The 24,572-nt window shown below is 48.0% G+C and overlaps 1 protein-coding gene across 2 annotated transcripts in view; it reads left to right on the top strand.

Moving 5' to 3' along the window:
• The first annotated feature begins 3,561 nt into the window (after nucleotides 1-3,561).
• The window catches only part of LOC309537786 (neural-cadherin-like), a 102,607-nt gene continuing 81,596 nt past the window's right edge, over nucleotides 3,562-24,572 (top strand). For both annotated transcript variants that reach the window (XM_082232834.1, XM_082232835.1), the window contains exon 1: nucleotides 3,562-4,687. In XM_082232834.1, the coding sequence (XP_082088960.1) occupies nucleotides 3,634-4,687 (1,054 nt within the window). In that variant the 5' untranslated portion in view covers nucleotides 3,562-3,633. The remainder of the gene's footprint in view (nucleotides 4,688-24,572) is intronic.

Below are 24,572 nucleotides of genomic sequence, written 5' to 3'. Positions count from 1 at the left end.
CAAGAACTGTGGAGGCCAGCTGAGAGGAGTTGGCTAAGGAGTCCAGCTTCAATTCACACTCAGGGCACCACTCCCTCCATCTCATGCTCAGGCACTGCAACAGAAGACAAACAGAACTGTCCTACCTTACAGGGCTCTTGTCAGGTAGGGGAGGAGTTAGTGTGCATTGGCACTGCTGGGGAAATGTAGTTGTGAGGTCCTGGAAAAATAGGGGGTGGAGCAACAAATGCCAAAGGCCAGTTTCTACACAAATCTTCATCCTCCACCCAGACCAGCAACAAACATTTATGTTTATTTAAGGGCATAGCCACCTGCCAACCTAGCAGTTCGAAAGCACGTCAAAGTGCAAGTAGATAAATAGGTACTGCTCCGGCGGGAAGGTAAGCGGCTTTGTCATGCTGGCCACATGACCCGGAAGCTGTACGCTGGCTCCCTTGGCCAATAAAGCGAGATGAGCGCCGCAACCCCAGAGTCGGTCACGACTGGACCTTTATCTTTAAGGGCATAGTCCAGTCAGGCAAAACACCTATGATTTAGGGGAGTGCACTGGGTGCAGAGCCTTAGGGGTGCCGCAAGTATGATGTAGAATGGAAAGCAAGAGGCAGGGTGTGTGGAACTTTGGTGTTGCACAGGGCACTGCTGAAATTTGCCACTGGCCAGAGGTTCCCCGCCCCTGATATAGATACAGAACATGAATGCATGAAGCAGATAGACGGGAAAGATTTCCAGATGCCGCAAGCAAGAGTGAAAAGGAGCAAAACTTCTCCAAAAATAACTTGTTATCAAAAGTTCAGCATCTCAACTTAAAGGTGACTTTGAAAAGGAGGGAGGGGCTGAGAGCCCTCAGAGGTTTTTTTGACTGGTGTGTCCCCCCTTCTCAAAGACCTGCTTTGATGTTATGTAACCATTTCTTTCTTCCCAGGCAGTCGGGGAATCAGATGAAGCTGCTTCTGTGTTAAGAAGCCAAGAACATTATTAAAGGAACACTTCAGTAATATTTTATATAAAATTCTGTTTGTGATTTATTAATAGCTCCATGCGAGAGAGTCGCGCTTATGATTTAGACAACGGATGCACGAGCCAGGTTTGGAAATCAAAATCCAAACAAAGGCAGGGACTTAAATCTAAGGAAAGATTTAAAAAAAGAGTATGATGGGAGTTTAATGTGTACAGCAAATAAGCAAAGACGTCAAGTCAAGACAACACAGGCTAACCACGGGCTCGTCTTCAGGATTAAACTGCTTCAATTAAAGTAGACAAAACAGGTTTACGAAAAGCTCCTTGGAACTTCTCTGATGTCCTGAAATTAAAACAAAAGGCAGAACTTACAACTCAAAATGCTTCCGACTGTCTTTCTGTTAAAAAGCATAGCAGAGGGAAAGAGCTAGCTAGGATTTCAAACACAAGGGGGAAATGAACGTGGCTTATTCACTTCAGCTTTTGACAAAATGGTCTCTAAAGCAGCTTGCACCATGGCTGGTGTCAAGGGGCAGAAAGGTTGGGCAGTTGCTGAGGGTGCAAGACCCAAACAGGGGCACCACTGGCAAGAGCTCCCTAAGCCTGCTTGCTTGTTCACCTGCCTCTCACTCTACCTCAGACAATGGCAGTGGTGGTGGTGATGAGTCGTAGGTTACAATGCCTGTTTGCACACTGGCAATCTGCTTGGCAAGCAAATGGTTTTAGCAATGAAGAGGAAGAAGAGGAGCAGGAGATGAGGAGGAGGTTGACTTGCTTTGGAAGGGGGCCTCATGAAGAAACAGGTGTGTGGTTTGTCTCTTGAGGCTCAGGTAACCTTAGTGGCTAGGAGTGACCTTGACCATCTATGGCTAACATGCCAGCTATGACCATTCTTGGACAGTGACAGCCAGTGGCGTAGCATGGGGGGTGCAAGGGGGGCCAGCCGCACCGGGCACAACATCTGGGGGTTAGGGTTAGGGGGCGCAAATTACTTGCCTTGCCCCGGGTGCTGACAGCCCACGCTACGCCACTGGTGACAGCCTTTGCCCCTCTGCAGAGCTGAGAGAAGGAAAGGAGGGTGTTTGGGGGGGCGTGTGTGGCTCATTGGTTTGGGCTGTAAAGACAGCAACAGCCTCCAGGTGGCAGTGAGAAGGGGCTAAATTGGACATGCTTGAGGATTATTCCTATTAGAAACTAGGAATGGGATTTATTTGCTTTCTGAAGCAGGAAAGGTGGGGCAGCATGGAGAGGGAATCAGAATATGCTGAATAGGAAAGGAAAAACACAGACTTAAAAAGAGAGAAAAGAATTTGTGTAGACTGTACCTCTCCTGGCCCTCGCTCACCTCTGGTGAAAGTGCTTGTGGAAAAGGCTAGACTGAAAAAACGCAGATTTACAGAGACGTGCAAATTTATCATTATGTGACAGGGAGAAATTAATTTTATGTGCATGTGCATACTCTTACAAGTGAGTAAATCCCATTCAACTCAATTGGATTTGCTTCTGAAAAGACATTCTTCTGAATCCAGAGACTGGTGGTCAGAGTGACTGGCAGGGCTGATACCCAGAAGAACATGAAAGCTAGGAGCTAGGTTTTATTGTTAGTATAGGTATTGCAGTGCAAGGTATTTCAGCCTCACCCTTCAGTAACAAACCCAGGGTGGTTTACAAGACACATTCCAAAAATGCAAAACTATGGGGAAGGCTGGTAGCTCAGTGGCAGAGTATCTGCTTGGCACGGATAAGATCCCTGGTTCAATCCAGTTTTTTAAAAATCCAATTGCCTTCTAGATTCTGCATTGTTTTCTTTCTTTTTGTTTAATGTATCTGTTTCTTTATATACTGTAAGTCACTTAGAGTCACCAGTAAATGTAATAAAATAATCCCAGTGGCATCCTCAGATAAGGCTGGGAATACCCCTTGCCTGAAACACTTGGAGAAGCCACTGGCAGTCAGTGTAGACAACGCCGAGCTAGATGGACCAGTGGCCTCACTTGCCATAAAGCAGCTTCTTCTGGCGCTAACATCACAGTGATTTCCCGCGGAAAGAGAGACCGTAAAGAGGGGAGCCAGCAGGGCAGGTATCCTAGGTGCCCCTCAAACGCAGCAGGTGTCCTTTTCGAAGCTGGTGTTCTCCTGCCTGATACGAGAGAACTGCGCCACTTTTGCTGAACGTCGAGCAGCTGACAGCGCTGCTCCCGGGGAAGAAAAGAATTGCGTTGGGGGGAAAGTCCCTGGGACTGCGCTGCCAGCTCAGGACGGCGCGCCTCTCAGCCGTGCCTTCCTGGTCCCAGTGAAGCGACCTTCAGGCTTCTCCGCCCCGGCGGAGCCCGGAAGGCACCCTCCACCTCCCTCCCGCCCAAGCGGCCGGGGATGCCCCGAAGCGAGCGAGCTGCGCTGTGCGGAGAGCAGCGCGGGAGCCTGGGCGCCTGCTGTCCTCTCCCTCTCTCTCGAGCGCAGATTGGCCAGCCCGGGAGGCTCTTCCCTCTCGCCAGCCAACCGGCTCTCCGTCCGTGCGCGCTGGCCCCGCCTTCCCCCCGCGCTTGCCCGCCGCCGAGGAGCATGCCGCGGCAGTCGCAGTAGCGCCGGCGCTGGAGGCGGCCGTCCGTTCGTCGGGGGGCGAGGCGGCGGACAGGCGGGTCCTTCTCCTCCTCCTCCTCCTCCTCCTCCCTCGCCATGGCCTCGCCGACGCGGCTGCCGCCGCTGCTGCTCCTTCTGCTGGGCTGGGCTCTGGCCGGCAGCATCGCGGAGGTAGCGGGGTCGTCTTCGAGGCGCCGCCGCCCGTCCTTCCACGGCCACGTGCCGGAGAACTGGCCGGCGGGGACGCGGGTGGGCGGCCTGAGCATCCCCCTGACGCGGCTGGCGCGGCCGGAGCCCTGGTGCGCCAAGGTGCGCGGGCGGCGCTGGCAGCTGGAGCTGCTGGGCGAGGCGCACGGGCACTTCCAGGCGGCGCTGCAGGCGCGCTCGGGACAGGTGTGGCTGCGCACCCGGCGGCCCCTGGACCGCGAGGCCCGCCCGCTCTACGCCCTGCGCCTGGCCCTGCGCTGCCACCGCCGCGCCGCCCCCGCCGAACTCGCCGCGCTCAGCATCGCCGTGCTGGACGCCAACGACAACGCGCCCCGCTTCGCCAACCTGGGGCCGGCGCCCTCGTCGTCGTCGTCGGTGCGGCGGCTCCGCGTGGCTGAGACGCTGGCGCTGCGGGCGCCCGTGTGGCAGGCGCGGGCCCAGGACGCCGACGCGGGCGCCAACGCCGAGCTGCGCTACTTCGCCCGCCCGCCCAGCGCCCACTTCTTCGTGGTGCCGCGCAGCGGGCGCGTCGTCCTGGTCCGCTCCCTGCTCCACCTGCGCGCCCCGCTCCCGCTCCGCCTCTTCGCCCGCGACCGCGGCCGGCCCGCGCTCCTCAGCGCCCCGCTCGACCTCGAGGTCCTGCCCGAGCCCGTCCAGCTGCCGCCCCCCGACGACGCCCCGCTCCGGCGGCGACGCGCCCTGCCCCCGCAGGAGCCCCCGCTGGCCTTGGCGCTGCCCGAGGACGCCCGGCCCGGCACCCTCCTGGCCACGCTCCGCCCCGCCGCTCGCTTCGCCGCGCCCCGCTTCCAGCTCGTGTCTCCCCCCGCCGGGGAGGCCCCCGTCCGCCTGGACGCCGACACCGGAGAGCTCACCTTGGCCCGCGGCCTGGACCGCGAGGCTGCCGCCCGCTGGGAGGTCGTCTGCCGCGTCCAGGACAGGACAGGTAGGCGCTGACGCGACGGCGGGGCGGGCGAAGGCCTAATTCCGAAGGGACGGGGGAGCGGAGCAAAAAGAGCGGGGAAATCACCCCCCCCAGCAGTCACTCCAAGGGGTTGCAGCTCTTCAGCCCAGCTCTTCAGCCCACTTTCGCTTCCAGATCTAAGGAGGGCAGCTCATAGCCCGTGCAAAATCTCAGGACAAGGAGCTGAGGGCAGGGCAGAGGTAGAGTGGCAGAGTGTGGGGGGCTGAGAGAGAAGCAACCCTTCCCTTCCTCTGCTGTGGTGGTCACTGTTTATCCTTTAAGGTGGCCTACATGGTTCTCCCCATTTCATCCTCCCAACAGGTGGGATCAGGTTGAGAGACAGCGGCTGGCCTGAGGTGGTAATAGTGTTTGAACCCTGAGCCTTCCAGGTCCTAGACTGGGGTGGGGCATTTAACCATATTTAACCAGAACTCCCATCAGTGGGGTCAATGGGAAGGATGGGAGCAACGTCTGGAGGGCCCCCACAGGTTCCTCATCCCTGGCTTTAGCCACTACTGCACGCTGGCTCAGTGATGTGGGGCCAGAAAGCTCTGTCCATTTCCATTTAGGACCATGCATACGGCACACTTAGACTGTCTTCACACCTCCCCCTGTCTGTGCATTCGCTGCTTTCCCAGGGTTGGGTTTTTAATCCATGTTCATACATTATCCAAAATGCAAATGTATCTTGTATTTTATCCTAGTGCGTGAAGCTGCCGTTTCTCAAACCAGTTTCACTGAGAGCCAGTGTGGTGTAGTGGTTAAGAGCGGTAGTCTCGTAATCTGGGGAACCGGGTTCACGTCTCCGCTCCTCCACATGCAGCTGCTGGGTGACCTTGGGCTAGTCATACTTCTCTGAAGTCTCTCAGCCCCACTCACCTCACAGAGTGTTTGTTGTGGGGGAGGAAGGGAAAGGAGAATGTTAGCCGCTTTGAGACTCCTTAAAGGGAGTGAAAGGCGGGATATCAAATCCAAAACTCTCTCTCTCTTAAGATGTTCCTAATTCCTAACAGGTCTCTAGGCATCGTGGGAACACCTTTGCACAGGGTAAATGCAATTCTCTGTCTGTCAACCATAGGCCAGTCTGCTCTAAGGCAGTAACCTGAACTCCTTAAGTCTGGTTAGAATTGGTGGGGTTTCTTTGAGCTAAATTCTGGCCTGTTTTGAAAGGTCAACAGGGTCTGTCACATCTTCTGCAACAGAAAATCTAGCACCATGCCTCTCTGGAACTGCACAAAGCAACCAGCAGTTACTAAACTTCCCAGGACTGTCCCAAGACAGTTTGCTGCCTAAGGTAGAGGTGGTCTTGGCAACACAACCTCCGCAGCATCTAATAACAGCAGGCTGGTTGAGGAGGAATTGCTTAAGGGAACACCTGTGGCCAGCAGGCTAGGTTAGGGGAATACTGCCTATCCCTTCCCAGCATCTGATGTCCTGCCTAATAGTAGGGCCAGCCCCAAAATTTCCTGCTTTCGGAAAATGTTTGTCCTATCAAATGGCACGGATTTGGTTGAGCAGGGAAGCAGAGTCTCGTAGTTCTGAGCTACTAAGATGGAGCTGGGGAGCCTATGACCCTCCAGGTATTGCTGAAATACAGCTCCTCTCTTTCCTTGCTACTGGCTGGGGCTGGTGGGAGTTGGAATCCAACAACATCTGGAGGGCCACAAGATTCCCCCCCTGCACTAAGGAAAGCAGTTCTGTACTATGAGTTTGGGTAATTTTAACCATTTTAGCTCTGCCTCCTCTCCAGGCCCTCCCTGCTCCAAATAATAATCCTGGGATTTTAGTTCTAGAGAATTGCATCTTATTGCAAAACTACAGTGTCCCAGGTTTCACTGCAAACGTACTTATTATTCTCACATCCCACCTTTCTTCCAAGGGACAAGTGGCAGATTCAATGCTCTCTCCCCACCCCCACCATCCCAATTACATCCTTACAACAATCCTGAGACTGGCTTAAGGGCATGCAATGAGCTTTGTGGCTGAGTCAAGATTTGAACCCCAGTCTTACCCCTTTTGCATCCAAGAGTGCATGCAGTGGGGAATTTTTTGGGGGACTGGCTTACACGTGACATACTGCTCTGGTTATGAATGTCATGTGGGTGGGTGGAAGGAAATCCCATCGCAGAACCTTTCCATGTTCATATATTGCCTGGAATTTGTTCTTAAACTGTGATATAATGCCTCTAGCAAGCTCTCTGGCTTCTGCTTTGCTGAAATGTTCCCTGTATGCAAGGTCCATGCCCTTAGCTCTGCCTAGTTTTGTCTCTGGCCACGCCCACTGGAATACAGTGGTACCTCAAGTTACAAATGCCTCAGGTTACAAACGCCTCAGGTTACAAACTCTGCCAACCTGGAAGAGTTACCTTGAGTTGAGAACTTTGCCCCAGGATGAGAACGGAAATTGTGTGCTGGCAGCGCAGCAGCAGCAAGAGGCCCGATTAGTGAAAGCACACCTCTAGTTAAGAACAGTTTCAGGTTAAGAACGGACCTCTGGAACAAGTTAAGTTCATAACTAGAGGTACCATTGTACAGCCCTTTGCAAGTGAATATGGCTCTCCAACCCTGATGGAATGGCCCTGAGGAAACCAGGTGGCTTCTTTAAAGCTGTTTCTTCTGCATTATTTGTGATTGTGTGTCAGAGCATGGATGTGCCCATTCAGCACATCCTGTTTTTTCTCACGACAGAGCCACTGGGTGGAATTGCACCCTAAGCATAGACAGGTAGTGCAGTTCTGGAGGAAAACAGTTGTCATGAACCTGAAGCAAGGGGCAGCCTCCTTCCTTACAGACTCAGCTTCCTGCACAGAACTCCTAGTTCCCTGTGGTTCTCTAATAACATCATTGTCGCCTGGCAGAGAGAGCACTGTTGGAGGTGCAGTCTGTGTAGACTGGGGAAGGCACTTGGAATGAATGAGCTTCTGGAAGGCAGCCCTAGAGGCAGATTGGCAATTGGCCCAATGGAATGGGCTCTGCTGTCCAGTCTCCCCATCAGATGTAGCCACGTGGAAGTAGCAGCTGATGTTTAGAATCGCTGTGTTCATGTGCATAGAAATGTAATACTAACAGAATTTCTTTGACATTTTAAGGGGTAAAAGTCTTGTTTCCTCCTATTCTCCCAGAGGACAAAAATGAAAATGTTGTGGGAAGTTGGACTATATATGCACTATTTCCTTAAAATGCATCATTTGTAACTTAGATCACACATACAGTTGTACGATTTGGCTTGTCTATGAAATGTACAGAGAAATCCTGTGCATGTTTACTCAGAAGTAGGCTCAATGCTTCATACTTCACATTTTGAGCGAGGAAAACTATACACACACACACACACACACACACACACACGTTTTACTTGTGCCGAAGGAGAAATTATCTCTTAATTTTTTTTTTTTAAGTTCTTAACATTTTAAGTGTTTCTGATGGACAAATAATAAAAGCAAAACCTCAGAAAAAGCGGTCTACTCCCACCTCTGATTTTTCCCCTTTTTGTCCTAGGCTTCTCTTTCTGCATATGTGCCAAAATTTACAGAGCCATGCAATCATATTTTTATTGCACATTTATTCTATTTTTTTTACTTTATTCCATATCTGGAAATTAAAAATCCAGTTGAGGAATATGCTGCTCACTTCCTAATGCATCTGATCATTGCAAGCTGAACGAGAGCGTTTTTTGACCCCAGAAGCGCAGTCTCAGGTGGCAGCATTAGTGCTATGCCTTTTTAAAATTATTTGGACTGCATCGCAGGGAGGGCTTTTGTGACTATGCTGTCAGCTTTGCTGTTGCAGGGTTTGAGCTGCTTTGGTGTTGGATGCCATGCTTTGACAAGGCCTCCAGTTTTCGTTTCCCCAGCTCTTCTCATTCTGCTGCACCTGATTGGCTCAAAGGAAGGGTTGTGGTAGAGGATCTGCTTTGCATGCCGAAGGTTCCATGTTCAGTCCCCTTATGGAATCTGCAGGTAGGACTGGGAGAGACGCACCTTGTCTGATATCCTGGAGAGGTGCTGCCAGCCAGTGCAGGCTGCCTTGAGCTAGATGGGCCAGAAGCCTGACTGAGTATAAGGACCCTTCATATGTTCCTAGCATCTCCAGGTAAAGCTGGGAGAGACATCTGGCCTGGAACCCTGGAGAGCTGCTGCCAGCCAGTGCATGCAATACTGAGTTAGATGGACCAGTGGTCTGACTCAGGCAGCTTCCTGTTTTCCTAGCAACTGTCCCACTAGTGAGCTGGCCCTTTCCCAAAAATACGACTTGTATCTTTTGTTGGGGGACTATTACTTACATATATTTCTCCTCTCCCCATCTTGTTGCTGTAAAGAATAAAATGCAGACACTTCAAAGGGAAACGAGTCCTCTTTGGTTGTGTAGTCATCTTTTTAAGATGGATGTCTTCAAAGTGTTGGGGACTGTTCTTAGCATGAGACAATCTATTCAGCAGGGATTATGCCTTCCTGGAATGTGCTCTAATTTTTATTTAATAGAACTTGGAGCGGTGTATCTTGATGCCTTGTCTCCAGTTCTCTGTGCCCAAAAGAATTCTGCATGAGGACTTTAATGTTGTCAGGAAGAGATCTCTCTCTCTCTCTCTTCCAGTGGTGGCTTCTATCGCTGCCATCTTTATTTCCCTACAGTCTGACTCAAAGTGCGGTTTAAGCTTCTTGAAGTGCCTCTAATCCACAGTCTTGCTTCTCTCCAGAGCAAATCAGTTTTCTTTAATGTTTTCTGCCAGTTCCGTGTCATCTGCAGGAGCCGCAGCAGAGAATGAATGGCAGATTACCCGGGGGGGGGGGGGAGAAAATATGCTTGTTCCTGGAAGTAACTGCTTTCAGACTGACTGGTTTACTCTGCGGTCATGAGTCCCTTGTTTTGTTGCTAGCAAAATAAATTGCTACATCAAAAAGAAGTTCGGGGGGGGGGAGGAGAGGAGGCTGGGCAAATTAGGTATATGTTACAAACAAATCCCGGCGTGATGTAAAAGTCTCTCTCTCTCGCGCGCGCACACATGCACATACACGGACACAACTTTTGCAAAAACCATTTTCTTTTTATTGTGAGGGTAATTGCCTGGAGAACTGCATTTTGATTAGAATTTAGAAGGACTGCCAGGAGCCAGATGGAATTGCTTCAGGGGGTTGGATGTACAACCCACAGGCAGAGCAATCCTAAGTATAGGGAGCTAGCAGGATTTAGGCCGGCTTAAGATAACCGGGGGGGGGGGGCATTAAATTACCTCTGTTCCAAACTTTTCTCAGATGTGGGGCTACATATAGCCAGTTGAGCCCTCAGACCCTCCTTTGGGGGCAGCTGGCTGTCCATTGTGAAAACAAGAGTGGAGGAATAGCAAAGCCCTTGGCCTGATTCAGCAGGCCACTTCTTATGGCAGCAGAACCTCCATGCCCAGGGACAGTCTACCTCTGAATGCCAGGCAGTGTGGGGAAATAAATTGCAGAGTGCTGTTGAGCTCAGGCTTCCCACTGGCAGTTTGGATGCAACTCAGCTTGCTGAGAAGCCTTTGCATGGGTCAAGACAGATAGTACAGGGGACCTCCAGCTTCCCAGACTATTCCCTGTAACCTTTATCTCTATGGTCTTTGATGTTTAGAATGGTAAATCTCAGGTTGCATCAATTTTGCAACTCCCTACTCCTCACTTTCTCTCTTGGGACTTAGAGCTGAGAGGTCAGCTTTAATCTGAAGACAAAGGGGCAAGCATGGTTTCTTTGTTTCTCCAGTTGGATTGTTACCTACATTTTTAGCTGTGGTCCCTGCAATGCAGGGGGTTGGACTAGATCAGGGGTCAGCAAACTTTTTTCAGCAGGGGGCCGGTCCACTGTCCTTCAGACCTTTTTTGGGGGGGCCAAAGTGTATTTTGAAAAAAAAAATGAACGAAGTCCTATGCCCCACAAATAACCCAGAAATGCATTTTAAATAAAAGGGCACATTCTACTCATGTAAAAACACGTTGATTCCCGGACCTTCCGTGGGCCAGATTTAGAAAGCGATTGGGCCGGATTTGGCCCCTGGGCCTTAGTTTGCCTACCCATGGACTAGATGATCCTTAGGACTCCTTCCAAGCTCTGCAGTTTTGTGATTCTAGCTAGGGCTCTAGGGCTCTTTCTTATCAGGAATGTGCTTCCTTTAGTATACCAAGGCTCAGTCTGAATACCTTTCAATTAAAGATGTGCTTCTGAGCAAAGATTCATTTTACTATTTAATTATTTCATAAGATGTATACACCACTTGATTGTTTAAAAAACAACAACCCCCCAAACCCCAAAGAGGTTTAGAAAAAGATAAAAGCACTAAAATCGAGAAAAAATCACAGCCATAAAAAGTTAAAATACTATCTGGACTTTCTAAAGCGCCTGAATAGGCTGATCTAAACAAGAATGCTTTTAGCAGGCGCTGAAAAGCATACAGCGAAGGCAATTGCTTGATCTCAATAATAATAATAATAATAATAATAATAAATTTTATTTATATCCTGCCCTCCCCAGCCGAAGCTGGGCTCAGGGCGGCTAACAACAATCAAAATAGTTCAACATTCTAAAACATTCATTATAAAATTAATTAAATCAAATTAAAATCAAATTAATGGCAACCATCAAGCAAAATTTTGTGCAGATTGCCAGAGGAGGGGGTCAGGTTGCGCCCTGACAAAAGGCCTGGTGGAACAGCTCTGTCTTGCAGGCCCTGCGGAAGGATGTCAGGTCCTGCAGGGCCCTAGTCTCTTGTGACAGAGCGTTCCACCAGATTGGAGCCGCGGCCGAGAAGGCCCTGGCTCTAGTTGAGGCCAGCCTAACCTCTCTGAGGCCTGGGATCTTCAGGGTGTTTTTATTTGCAGACTGTAAATTTCTCTGTGGGACATACCAGGAGAGGCGGTCCCGTAGGTACGAGGGTCCTAGGCCGTATAGGGCTTTAAAGGTTAAAACCAGCACCTTAAACCTGGTCCTGTACTCCACCGGGAGCCAGTGCAGCTGGTACAGCACCGGATGGATATGATCTCGCAGCAAAGACCCCGTAAGGAGTCTCGCCGCGGCATTCTGCACCCGCTGGAGTTTCTGGGTCAGTCTCAAGGGCAGCCCCACGTAGAGCGAGTTACAATAATCCTGTCTGGAGGTGACCGTCGCATGGATCACAGTGGCTAGGTCAGGGCGAGAGAGATAAGGAGCCAACTGCTTAGCTTGGCGGAGATGAAAAAATGCCGCCTTTGTTATAGCTGTAATCTGCGCCTCCATAGAGAGGGAGGTATCGAAGATTACACCCAAACTCTTCATGGATGATGCTGGCACTAATTGCACCCCCCGCAAGAGATGGGAGTTGCCCCCTCAATCCCATATCGCTCTGTCCCAGCCAGAGGACCTCTGTCTTCGAAGGATTTAACTTCAACCGGCTCCCACGTAACTATCCAGCCACAGCTTCCAGACATCTGGTCAGTGTATCTGGGGCCGAGTCAGGATGGCCGTCCATCAACAGATAGAGTTGGGTGTCATCAGCATACTGATGGCAGCCCAGCCCAAAACTCCGGACAAGCTGGGCGAGGGGGCGCATAAAGATGTTAAAAAGCATCGGGGAGAGAATCGCACCCTGAGGCACTCCACACACCAAGGAGTGGCGCGATGACAATTCCCCCCCCAAGCGCCACCCTCTGTCCCCGACCGGAGAGAAACGAGCGCAGCCATTGAAGGACTGTGCCCTGGATCCCCACGTCGGCGAGGCGGCGGTCCAGGAGTTCGTGATCGACCATGTCGAAAGCTGCTGACAGGTCTAGAAGAATCAGCAGCCCCGACCCGCCTCGATCCAGCTGTCTACGAAGATCATCTGTTAGGGCGACCAGAGCCGTCTCGGTCCCATGACCAGCGCGGAAGCCGGACTGGAATGGATCCAGAGCAGATGTTTCATCCAGAAACCTACCAAGCTGTTCAGCAACCGCTCTCTCAATCACCTTACCCAGGAATGGAAGATTCAATAGGCAGGGAGTTTCAAAGTGCAGGGGCTGCCACACTAAAGGATTGAGTTCTTGCAGATGCGGAACAGGCATTATGTGGCTCCTGTAGTATTAGTTCCAATTCCACCAATCAAAGCTGTTTTACTAAAGTTAATTTTTCTGCTGCATATGACCCCTGCATGCTAACAGCTGGAAAGTTGTGCTCAGGTCCTGCTTGCTTGTGGTCTTCAGGGGTATCTTGTCGGCCACTGTGAGAACAGGGCACAGGTCTGGATGATGACTGCAGGATCTCTAATGGTTCAGATGGGGAGAGGTGACCCTTGAGGTATTGCGGTCCTGAGCTGTAAAAGTGCCTGTATCTATGCTACTTACTGGCAGTATTTGATTAGCACGACTCATCAGTTTGCCCATGGAAGGGCTGTGGAAGGAGCTTTAGCTGTGGAATGAGCATTGATGCCTTTGCCCTGACATTTTCATTTGGAGAAGGAGCCTGATTTCCATCCACCTCTGGTTGGGATGATGGGAAGATCCTTTCTCCTCTAATCCTCTGTCATCTCAGGCTCTTCTGACCTCCCTCCATCCCTCCGCATTAGCCTCGTAATCCCCTCTCGTTCCCCCGCTCCATCCCCTTTCCCTTTTCTTTCCAAGGGATTTGCTCGGGGTGACGTTTGGCATGTTCTCCAGAATAGGTAACGCCAATCTTGCAATATTTTATTTAAGCACATATTTGTATCTCTTAAGCACCGCGTATGTTGTGGAGGAAAACCAGCTCTGGAATTTGAATATTTTATCACATCAAGTCTTTAACTTTAATGAATGCAAAGGATTATGAGCTTAATCTGGGGCCAGAGCCCCACGCTAGCCGTGTTGGTTGTTGACGGGAGGCTTGTGTTCAGGGCAAGGTGGGGCACCCCCCCAAAAAAAAATCCAAAGCTGTAGCTCACTACAGCTCCCACCGTCACCTTCTTAGTTTCCTTCTGATTCAGAAACTCCCTGCAATATTTTCTGTCCATCTCCCATGGTAGGAAATCACAGCACAGCCAAAAACAAACATCAGTTATTTTGAGTGTGACTTCTTCACACAGTATGTAGTTAAGCTGTGGAACGGCCAATAAGCCAGAAGGCTTGGACAAAGAGGCTTGGACAAATTAATGGAGGAGATGGCTGTCAATGGCCATGATGGCTGTGCTCTGAATAGGCAGTTATGCTTCTGAATACCAGTTGCTGGAAGCCACAGGAGGGGAAAGAAGGCTCTTGTGCTCAGGTCCTGCTTTCTGGTTTCCCACAGGCTGGCCACTGTGAGAACAGAAGGCTGGGCTAGGTGGATCCCTTTGATCTGACCCAGCAGGCTGCCTTACATTCTTAGGTTTTAAAGTCCTGACCTGTTCAAAGCCTGACCCAGAAACAGAGGCAGTGTTGAAGGAGAGAAGGAAGAGGCTGAAGCATCACTGTATCCACAGACCAGGTGATTTAAGAAGCAGAGTCCAGCAGGGTGTGCTGGTGTTGTCCTCCACCATGTACTTGGTTGTATTGCCACCTCTTCCACAAATGTAGGTCTAAGTGGAGAAACAGGTTCTAGGGTCTCCAGTCTCCAGTTTCCAGTCCAGCTGGTGCAACACTGTTCTTTCTGATGCTGGGGCTGATGGGAGATGCAGTGCAGAGCATGTTGGCGAAGCTTTTCCCATCACCTTCTCTGTGGCCCATTCAACTGGATATGCCAGGAATTAAACTTGGGACTTCTGCACGCAGGGCACATTCTTGACCTTTGAGCTACAGTCCTTCATTTTTGCAGCTAAGCCATTGCACCCATCTCCCTTCCCGAGTGGCAGTGCTCAAACCTTCCACCGAGTCTTAGCTGTGATCCTGTTTCTGGTTTGTTCTTCTGTCAGTTGCTCCAACTTCCCCATTTCTTTTTATGTTGCGTCTTAGGTTGTAAGCTCCAAGGCAGGGACTGTCTCCTTCTTTAAGGACCCCTAAGCCACCCTGGTATTCTTTTCAGCTGCAGAGCAGGGTAAAAAAACGCTTCGGAGAAAAACAAATAAATCTGTAAACGCATTTCTTCTTTTTGTGGTTTATCATTCTGGTGTGTTGCTCACTTTCAGTGCAAGTGAATATATGCATGTGGAAAGTTGAGAAAACAAAGCTTTCTCTTTGCTGCCTTAAAGAGTTTTATGCATACAGGAGATTTAGATAGGACATCTCTTACTGCAGGCAGTCAGATTATAAACATCTTTGAGAAACTGTTTACATTTGAGCACCTAAGCTTTGTAGACCTGCTGGCTGTTTTTTCTTCCTCTTACAAACATTTAATTTCTGCAGAAGTCGTCAGCTTTTCCTCCAGATCTAACTAAATTTCAGCACAAATCTGTTTAATCTGGTGACAGATGTAAATTGCAGAGCATATGGGTATAGTCTGCCTGGCTCCTAAAGCTGGTTTGCAACATTTCAAATGGGAGGGCAAGCAAGTTGTGAGACCAGTAATACGATGTTAGCTTCACTTGAAATGACTACTAAATAGTTAAAATGCAGCTTATCTTGCCCTCTCTTCTTCCATTAGCCTTCTTTGATCTCAAATCTGCCCTGTAATGTTTGCTCAATGATTTGTGACTTCTTCAGGGTCTCTCTAAAGTGCCAAAGATTTGTGGATCCTGTAGTTGTTTCCATTTTCTTTTGAAAGTGATACAGAAAGTAGATTTATTATTTTTTTTAAAAAATTGGCAGGTGGGGAAGAGGACGCTTAGCATCACCGCCAAATATTTTTTAAATGATTTTGCTTTTGGCAATTCTTGTACTAATTCCCTGTCTTATATTTTGGGAACTGTTGAAATTGTGAGGGGGGAAAAATCTATTTGGGGGTAACACTTTTGTTGTGCTAATGGATTTGGCTAGCGCTGCAGCTTTCCAGCTGGTGATGCATCACAGAGTGTCAGATGGTACAAATTTGAGTGCTTTCCAAATAGGGGTATCTCACGCAACATTCAAATTTGCATCCTCCCCGTGAAGATTAGTTTGAAGTTTGCCAAACAGTTTGGGCTTTGGCACTCCGTGGAATAAGCTTTGGAGCAACTTTGGAAGGAGTTCCAGAGCGGTAACCATGTTAGCCCACTTGCAGCAAAAACAAGTCTTAAAGAAATTTATAGTGCACAAGCTTTCAGGTGCATGAAGTCGACTCTACAAAAGTTTGTGCCACAGTGAATTCTTTAATTTTTAAGGTTCCCCAGAGTACCTTAAGGTCACACCCACACTATTTATTTAAAGCACATAGCCCCCCCCTGAGAATCCCAGGAACTGTAGCTTACCCCTCACAGAGCACCCTTAAACTATGGTTCCCATGCTTCTTTGGGTGAAGCCACATGTTTTAAATGTATTGTGTGGATGTGGTGTTATCCCACATCCTGTTTTGCTGGCCTGCTCTCCTGTCTTTTTCCACTCCCACTTCTGGCCACCCTTGCCATTGTGATTCTCTACTGCTGCTGGTTGCTGTATCCTCTTCCCTACTTCAATATCAATTGTGCTTCCTTGCATCCTCTATCTTAATGATAGAGGTGGAGGCGGGGGGGGGGTCTCACAAGGCCACCTAGTCCAGTGTTTCCCAACCTTTTCCCAACTGTGGCCCCCTTCCAACCTTGTTTCCTTCCTGTCCCCCCCCGTCCTACCTGTAGAAAGGTAGCTATTTAAATGTTTTGTTTGTAAATAGAACATGTTTTATTTAATTTTTTTATGGCTCAACACTGGCGGTAGCTACAAGCAGTGGTCAAAAAATGGGAGCCTCAGTGATTGTACAAACCAGGACTACTCCAAGAAAATGCATGTGGCAAAAAGAAGCACTAGGCTGCCCCCTGGCAGGCTGCCCCCTTACCTGCTTGTGATTGGCCAAGCAGATAGCCAGGCAATCATGATTTATTTGCTTCTCACTTCCCTCTGTGGTCCCCTAGCCTTGTGCTGTGGCCCCCCCCCATTTACTTAATTTTCATCTGTACCCCGCTTGGAATATCCTGGTGCCCTGATCTAGTCCACCCTCCTGCTGATGCAGGAAATGCACTACTGAAGCATCTCTGAAAGACGGATGCTGTTCAGCCTCTGCTTAAGAACCTCTAACACAGGGTGGTCCAACTTTTCACACCAAACCCTCATGCCTCCTCCCCAAAGCCTAGTTGCCACTTCCCCAGCTTTGAGAAGAAGTTGGGAGGGCTCTAGGATCCTACCAGAGGTTTGTGCCTCCTTCCCAAAGCCTGGCACCTTCCTTACCTGGCTTTGGGAAGGCAACACAAGGGCGGTGTGGTGTGTGTGTCTGTGTGTGTGTGTGTGAAATGTTGCTAAGGGCCACCAAAAAAAGCCTTGAGAAATTCATGCAGCCCCCCGGCCATGTGCTGGACCACCCTGTTGCCACCGAATACAAAAAAGTGGGCAAATCCTTTTCATTTTCTGCTCATGCAAGCCAGCCTTGAGCAGGTTTGAAGAAGTCTCTACTGCTCCTAACTATAACCCTTCAGTTTGTTCACCACCATTGCAGCTAACAGAAGCAAAGAAAGCCGCGGTGGTTTAGCTTGCCCTCATTAAGCTATTAAAGCTCATTAAATTACCAGGGAGTCGTCTGCCAAGGTACAGTGGTGCCTCGCAAGACGAAATTAATCCGTTCCGCGAGTCTCTTCGTCTAGCGGTTTTTTCGTCTTGCGAAGCAACCCTATTAGCGGCTTAGCGGATTAGTGCTATTAGCGGTTTTGCGGCTATTAAAGGCTTAGCGGCTAAAAGGCTTAGCGGCTTAGAAAAAGGGGGGGAGTGAAAAAAATCGCAAGACTCGCAAGACTTTTTTGTTTTGCGAAGCAAGCCCTTGGGAAATTCGTCTTGTGAAGCGCATTGAAAAACGGAAAACCCTTTCGTCTAGCGGGTTTTTCGTCTTGCGAGGCATTCGTCTTGCGGGGCACCACTGTACTACTGTTCATCTGTCATACAACTCCCACCATGAGATTCTGGGATGTTTTCTTGGCTGCATTCTCCATTCATGTTGGATACTGGCCATGTGGGTTGGACTTCACCATCACGACTTTGCCTGGATGGAAGGTTTGTTGTAGAAACCATCCTGTGTCTGCTGTGTGCATTTGGGAATCATTGCTCTACTGCATCAGCAGAGGTTGTTGTTGCTGCATTTGGCAGTGGAGATGGAAGCAAAGAGGAGACCCCTGAGGAAAGCCCTGCTTGATCAGACCAAAGGTCTTATCAAGTCTCGCATCTTGTTTCTCATAATGGCAGGCCTATGTATAGCCAATAGGTCTGCTTACCTGAGGTCTAAACCACTGAGCCTCTTGGGCTTGCCAGTCAGAAGGTCGGCGGTTCAAATTCCCATGACGGGGTGAGCTCCCGTTGCTCGGTCCCAGCTCCTGCCAACCTAGCAGTTTGAAAGCACGCCGAAAAGTGCAAGTAGATAAATAGGTACCGCTCTGGCGGGATGGTAAACAGCGTTTCTGTGTGCTGCTCTGGTTTCGGTGTTCCGTTGCACCAGAAGCAGCTTAGTCATGCTGGCCACATGACCTTGAAACTGTGACTGGACTTAACTATCAGGGGTCCTTTACCTTTACCTTTTACCTGCAATTTTACAGTAGTAAACCGAGAACAGGAGCTGGAGCTTCATGGCAAGGCACATGCTTTCCGCTCAGAAGGTTTTGGGTTTGATCATCTGCAGCTAAAAGGTTAGGGTAGGAGGTGATGGAGACCTGTTGCCGGGAGTAATGATTTTGGATTAAATGGGCAAATAATGAGCAGTGAGTTTTTCAGTGAGTTGTTTCCCTCCCTTCTAAGCGGAGATGAGCACAGTATCTGATTCACTGAACGTTGCCTGAAGCCTGAAAACTTTCGGCGCTGCGAGCTGCCTCTAAATTCTGAGACGTTTGGGATTTGGGGGTTTTCCTGTCTAGCATTATTTTCCCGTTTGCTTTTAGCTTCTAGTTTATTTTTAAGCACTTTGGGTTTTAAAAGCAAGACGGGAGAGTAAAGAGCAGGGACGTGACAAAGTGAAATTATTTTACCTACGACGAGTGAAAGGTAAGCTGCCTGGGAAAAGAGCAGGGCCTGCCTTTATTTCTTCGGAAGGCTTTATGTTTTATGAATGAGCAGAGCACAGGACTTGAGAGCGAAAATCAGTCACTGTCAGCCTGGATTTCTGCAGCTGACAAGTGTACATTGTTTTCCTTTTAAGGTTTTGGAGTAGGAACTGGTAGCTGTTGGAATGCGCATGCAGCTTTCTCATTCATTGTCCTACCCCATTCCCCTGAGTCCCATGCTTCACTCTTATTTGTTTGTTTTATCATTTGCCTGGACATGAAAGCAGTTTTCCTCACGCCATTTGACTTCGACTCTCAGCTGGTCTATTAAGAAGTATTGACCCTGCTTGTTTCACTGTACAGTTGTTGTTGTTGTTGTTGTTGTTGTTGTTGTCTCCCCACTTTTGAAAGGAGTGGGACATAAGTTTATTACCTTCCCTTCACCACAGAGTGGGTTACAAAAATTTAACATCCAGTATTAAACAGATGAACCAAGTCACAGGAATAGGATGGGTCCCCAAAACACACACCTCACGTGTTAAAGGCCAGGGAAAAGTGTGTTCCCCAAAAGCTGGAGATTGCCAGGCCCCGTCCTGTGGGGAGGGAGCTCCACAACTTTGGGGCTGCCACTGGGAAGGCCCTCTCCCCAGTTACACACACCTGAACCTCTTGAGGGTGGTGGAACTACCAAGGTGGCCTCCTAAGGGATCAGGTCAATGGCCCATCAAATCCAGCATCCTGTTCTCACAGTGGCCAAACAGTTGACTGTGCAAAAGCAGCAAGCAGGATTTGAGCACAAGAGGCCTCTCCCCTCCTCCCTGTGGCTTCCAGCAACTGGTATTCAGAAGCACAGCTACCTCCAACTGTAAGAGTTTGGATTTGGTAACCTGCTTTATCACTACCCAAAGGAGTAGGGAGTCCTTTCCCTTCCTCCCCCACAACAAACACTCTGTGAGGTGAGTGAGGCTGAGAGACTTCAGAGAAGCGTGACTAGCCCAAGGTCACCCAGCAGCTGCATGTGGAGGAGCGGGGAAGTGAGCCCAGTTCACCAGATTATGAGTCTACCACTCTTATCCACTACACCACACTGGCTCTAGACATCAGTGACCCTCTGTTCCATGAATTTGTCAAACACCCACAAAGATCTGTAGGGAAGGAGGCAGTCTCTCGGATACAGTGGTGCCTCGCAAGATGAAATTAATTCGTTCCGTGAGTTTTTTCGTCTAGCGAATTTTTCGTCTTGCGAATCACGAATTCCCATAGGAATGCATTGAAAATCAATTAATGCGTTCCTATGGTCAAAAAAAAGTCCAAACAAAGCCAAATTTGGTACAACAAGAGTTTATTAAGTGCTCTTTAAAGTCACATATACTGTAAAGAGCATTTCAAAAATTGAAGGAACAATAATTTAAGTTTCTAAACATGACAGAAAAACATTTAAAAATCAACAAAGTGTACAGTACATTTTCTAAGACTCTGGGGGACAACTCGAAGAAGGTTCCTCTTCCGCTCTTTGCTTCTTGCTGAAGAACCTGTCCATGGTCTGCTGCTTCATCCACCTTTTCAGCACCTCCCTGAAAGGCGACATGACCCTCGTATCAAAAGTGTTCACAAGGTCATGTGCCACGTGCTTGTCAGGGTGGTGCCGCTGACAGCGAGGCCTGCTCCTGCGCAGCCTCTGCCTGCAGTTCAACCAGCTCCTGGGTGGTCAGCTCGTGGTCGTGCTCCTCCACCAGCTTGCTGATGTCCTCCTCTGTGACATCCAGGCCCATGGTCCTCCCCAAGGCAACAATGTCCTGCACCACTGTTGACTCTGGTGCATCAGAGTCACTTGGTGCCACACAGTCCGGCCACAGGCTGCGCCAAGCGCAATTCAAATTTCTCTGGCTGATCCCATTCCAGGCCGTGGTGATCATCTTCAAGCAGGTGATGATGTCGAAGTGGTCCTTCCAGAATTCCCGCAGGGTGATGGTGGTGCAATCAGCCACCTCGAAGCATCGCCTGAAAAGCTCCTTGGTGTAGAGTTTTTTGAAATTGGCGATGAGCTGCTGATCCATCGGTTGGAGCAGTGGCATGGTGTTAGGCGGCAGGAACATGATGCTGATGAAGCTGAACTCCTCCAACAAGTCCTCCTCAAGGCCTTTAGGATGAGCAGGAGCATTGTCCATCAGAAGCAAAGCCTTCAGTGGCAGGTCGTTGTCCAGCAGGTACTGTTTGACAGCAGGGCCAAAAGCATGATTGACCCAGTCCACAAACAGCACACGTGTGACCCAAGCCTTACTGTTGGATCGCCACATGACACTCAGCCGCTCCTTGTTGACCTTGTGTTTCTTGAAGGCCCGTGGGTTCTCCGAGTGGTACACCAGCAGGGGCTTGATCTTCAGGTCACCACTTGCATTGGCACAGAAGAGCAGGGTCAGACGGTCCTTCATGGGCCAGGCAACTTGGCCTCCTCCTGTGTGATGAAAGTCCTTTTGGGCATCCTCTTCCAAAACAGCCCGGTCTCGTCACAGTTGAAGACCTGCTGTGGAACATAGCCCTCCGTCTTCACAACCTCCAGGAACTCCGCTGCAAAGTCTTCAGCCGCAGAAACATCAGAACTGGCAGCCTCTCCATGCCTGAAAAAAACACACAAGCTTCCAGATTCTTGCAAACCCCTCCCCAACTGTTCCCCCAGCCACCCAGCACACAGAAATTCAAATGCAGAATTTTTTTTAAAAAAAACAACAGAGTGGCCCAATGGTGTCAGAAATCATAAAAATGCAGAAAAAAACACACAAGCTTCCAGATTCTTGCAAACCCCTTCCCAACTGTTCCCCCAGCCACCCACCACACAGAAATTCAAACCCAGATTTTTTTTTTTTAAAAAAAAGCAGAGTGCCCCAATGGTCACAAAAAAATCATAAAAATGCAGAAAAAAACACACAAGCTTCCAGATTCTTGCAAACCCCTCCCCAACACCAAGTCCTTGAATTCCAAACACCTCAACCCAAAATCCAAAACCCCCCCAAAAAGTTTTAAAAGCTTAACTTACCAAATGGCTGCAAAAGAAGTTTTGGAAAAGCTTCAAAAATCACCAAAGTCTTTAAAAACCTCAAAAAAGGCTACTATGTACACTGCGTTCTATGAGTTGCTCCTCGAAGTCAAGTCGCAACTGTATTAACGCTGTTAAGAAAAAGGAAACAAACTTGCAAGACGTTTTCATCTTGCGAAGCAAGCCCATAGGGAAATTCGTCTTGCAAAGCAACTCAAAAACGGAAAACTCTTTCGTCTAGCGAGTTTTTCGTCTTGCGAGGCATTCGTCTTGCGGGGCGCTACTGTATTTACATCCTTCCCTCTGCCCCTACCGCATTGTAATCTCAGCCCACTACTCCTCAGCTCTGCTGAGTTGCTGGTAGCCATCATGGTGGAAAGAAGCATCATTTGCCTAGTGAGGAAACATCCATAGACTCATAGAACCATACAGCTGGAAGGGGCACCAAGAGTCACCTAGTCCAACCCCCTGCAGTGGAGGAATATGCAGGTGGCCGAATGAGGATGAAACCTGCGACCTTGGCATTGTGAGCCACACATTACAACTTCCAAATTTGTTAAAGCAGATGAAATAGTTGGACTTGAGAGCCATTTACTAATCACATTTAAAAATCTAAAGTGCAGCATGCATATTAAATATACTCGGCAGGGATGTCTAATGGAAACCTTTTACGTAAAACTTCTTTATTCCATACAGTTGATGCAAGAACAAACATTGACAGATGACTGTGAATAACATACTATTAAAAAAGTAAATTTGTTGATGTGCTGTAAATGTTACATTTGGCTAGAAATGTTGACTGGGAGACATGTAAGACTTTGGTTGCCTTTATAATCCTTAAAATAAAAACAACAACAATTGAAATGACCTAAAAATGCCAGGATCAACCTGACTTCTCAGCCATTATTGTTTAATCGTAGTAATACAATACCTCTTCCCTCACTTAAATAAAAGAAGGCGGAATATAGTTTATAATTGTGAAGACATGTTCACTCAAGGAAAATGCTCTGTATTGTCAGGTCCCCCCCCCATTAAAATCAGTGAGATTGTCATTTTGCCCTAATTTATATTGATGCGCAGAAGCTTTTATTTATAGTGACTTGAGTGTTCCTGATTTATAAAAGAAAATCTTTTATAAAGCACTTGTAGCATTTTTTTTTAAAAAGAGTAGAAAACTTAACTGGTAGAAGACTAATGAAATCAGAAGTCTGAAAATACATTGGCTTTTGTAGACTGACATTATTTGCTGTGTATATTTTGGAAAGTTGTTTGTCTGTTCAGATGCCTCTTAAGATATTGTGACCAAATTTTGCATGATAGTTCTTGAGATCAAGGAGCAGGCTTTTGTCTGTGTTTGTATACAAGTGGGTGCCATTTGAATCAAGATGGCAGATGGAACCTTTAAAGCTGCACTGATTTTAATCACTGATTTCAGAGCTGCACTGATCTTTTTTGTTTGTTTGTTTCTTTGAATTCCAGAGCAATGCTGGGTTCAAGGCTGCTAGTCGTTTCTCATTGTGAATACATGTTCACTCGACTAAAATATTCTGTGTTGTCCGTTTCCCCCTATTAAATCAATGAGGCTGTCATCCCCCCTACTTTATACTGATACACAGAAGCTTATATTTATAATGACTTTGAGTATTCCTGATATATAAAAGGAAATCTTTTTTATGAAACATTCATAGCAATTTTTTTGGGCAGGAGGCTAAACTGGTACAAGGCTAATGAAATCAGAAGTCTGAAAATACGTTGGCTTTTGAAGACAGACAACATCTTTAATAATTTGTCATAGTGCATTGACATGTCTAGAGGCAAATTCTAAACTCTGGGACTGTGGAAACAGCAATTAACCTATTAAAGAGAGCTCCCCCCACCCCGGATGAGTTTAATCAGTTATACGATTGGAATACTTATTGCTGATTTGAAGTCATGATTCCCTCACCACCATCCCCAAAAAACGTCTGAAAACATTACCTTTGTCTTAGACGCAAAACAGCTAAAGCGATCAGAAGTGGATGAATTCTGGTCCGTTATTTTCTCCCTTTTCTTCCTAGCAGGCCCCAAGACACTTTGCTGTGTGGAGAAAGGATTATCCCCTTGGAACTTCCCCAGACTTTGCCTATTGCACAGCCACTTCCCCTCATCCTAGACCTACCCCCCTTGCTCCTTCCTTTCCTTGAGTGTTTTTTTTAATATATAAAATATTTGTTAAAGTTTCAGAAAAAGGAATTACATAAAAACAAGAAAGACATAAGTAAAAGATAAAAATACAAGAAAAATACAGAATAAAAAAAAATAAGTACACTTACAGAAAAAAATATCAACCTTTCCATATCTTACATTCATATCCTTGTTTCCCTGACCTCCTCATACCTCCCTTTTTTGTGTTCCAATTCAATTAATTAATTCAGCAATTTCTTTCCCTCCTTATTATCCTGATCTTTGATCTTAATATATTATAACATTGAAATTTTACCTATTTAGAAATCCAATTTTTCCATATTCTTTTTTTTTTATAGAATTTTTATTGGTTTTACAAAGTTTTTAAATAACAAACAAACACTTAAAGAGACAAACATACACGTATAGTTTCATAACATATTTTCATAAACCTCTTTTCTTGGACTTCCCCTTTCCCCCCCCCTTTCTGCATCCCGATGTCCATAATTTTTAGCAACTCCCAATTGTTACTTCCAACCTCTGTCATCTTAGTCCTCTCTATATTCTGACCTTATATCACTGTATCCCTTTATTTCTAAAAACCAGAACACTTTAACATTCATTAAGTTTATAATAGTCCTTAAGGTAGCTTTTAAATTTTCTCCATTCTTCTTCCACCGTCTCCT

This window comes from Podarcis vaucheri (genome assembly GCF_965113315.1).
Source record: "Podarcis vaucheri genome assembly, chromosome: 7".
Taxonomy (NCBI): domain Eukaryota; kingdom Metazoa; phylum Chordata; class Lepidosauria; order Squamata; family Lacertidae; genus Podarcis; species Podarcis vaucheri.
The sequence above is the reverse complement of the archived record's forward strand: the minus strand, read 5'-3'. Positions and strand labels throughout refer to the sequence as shown.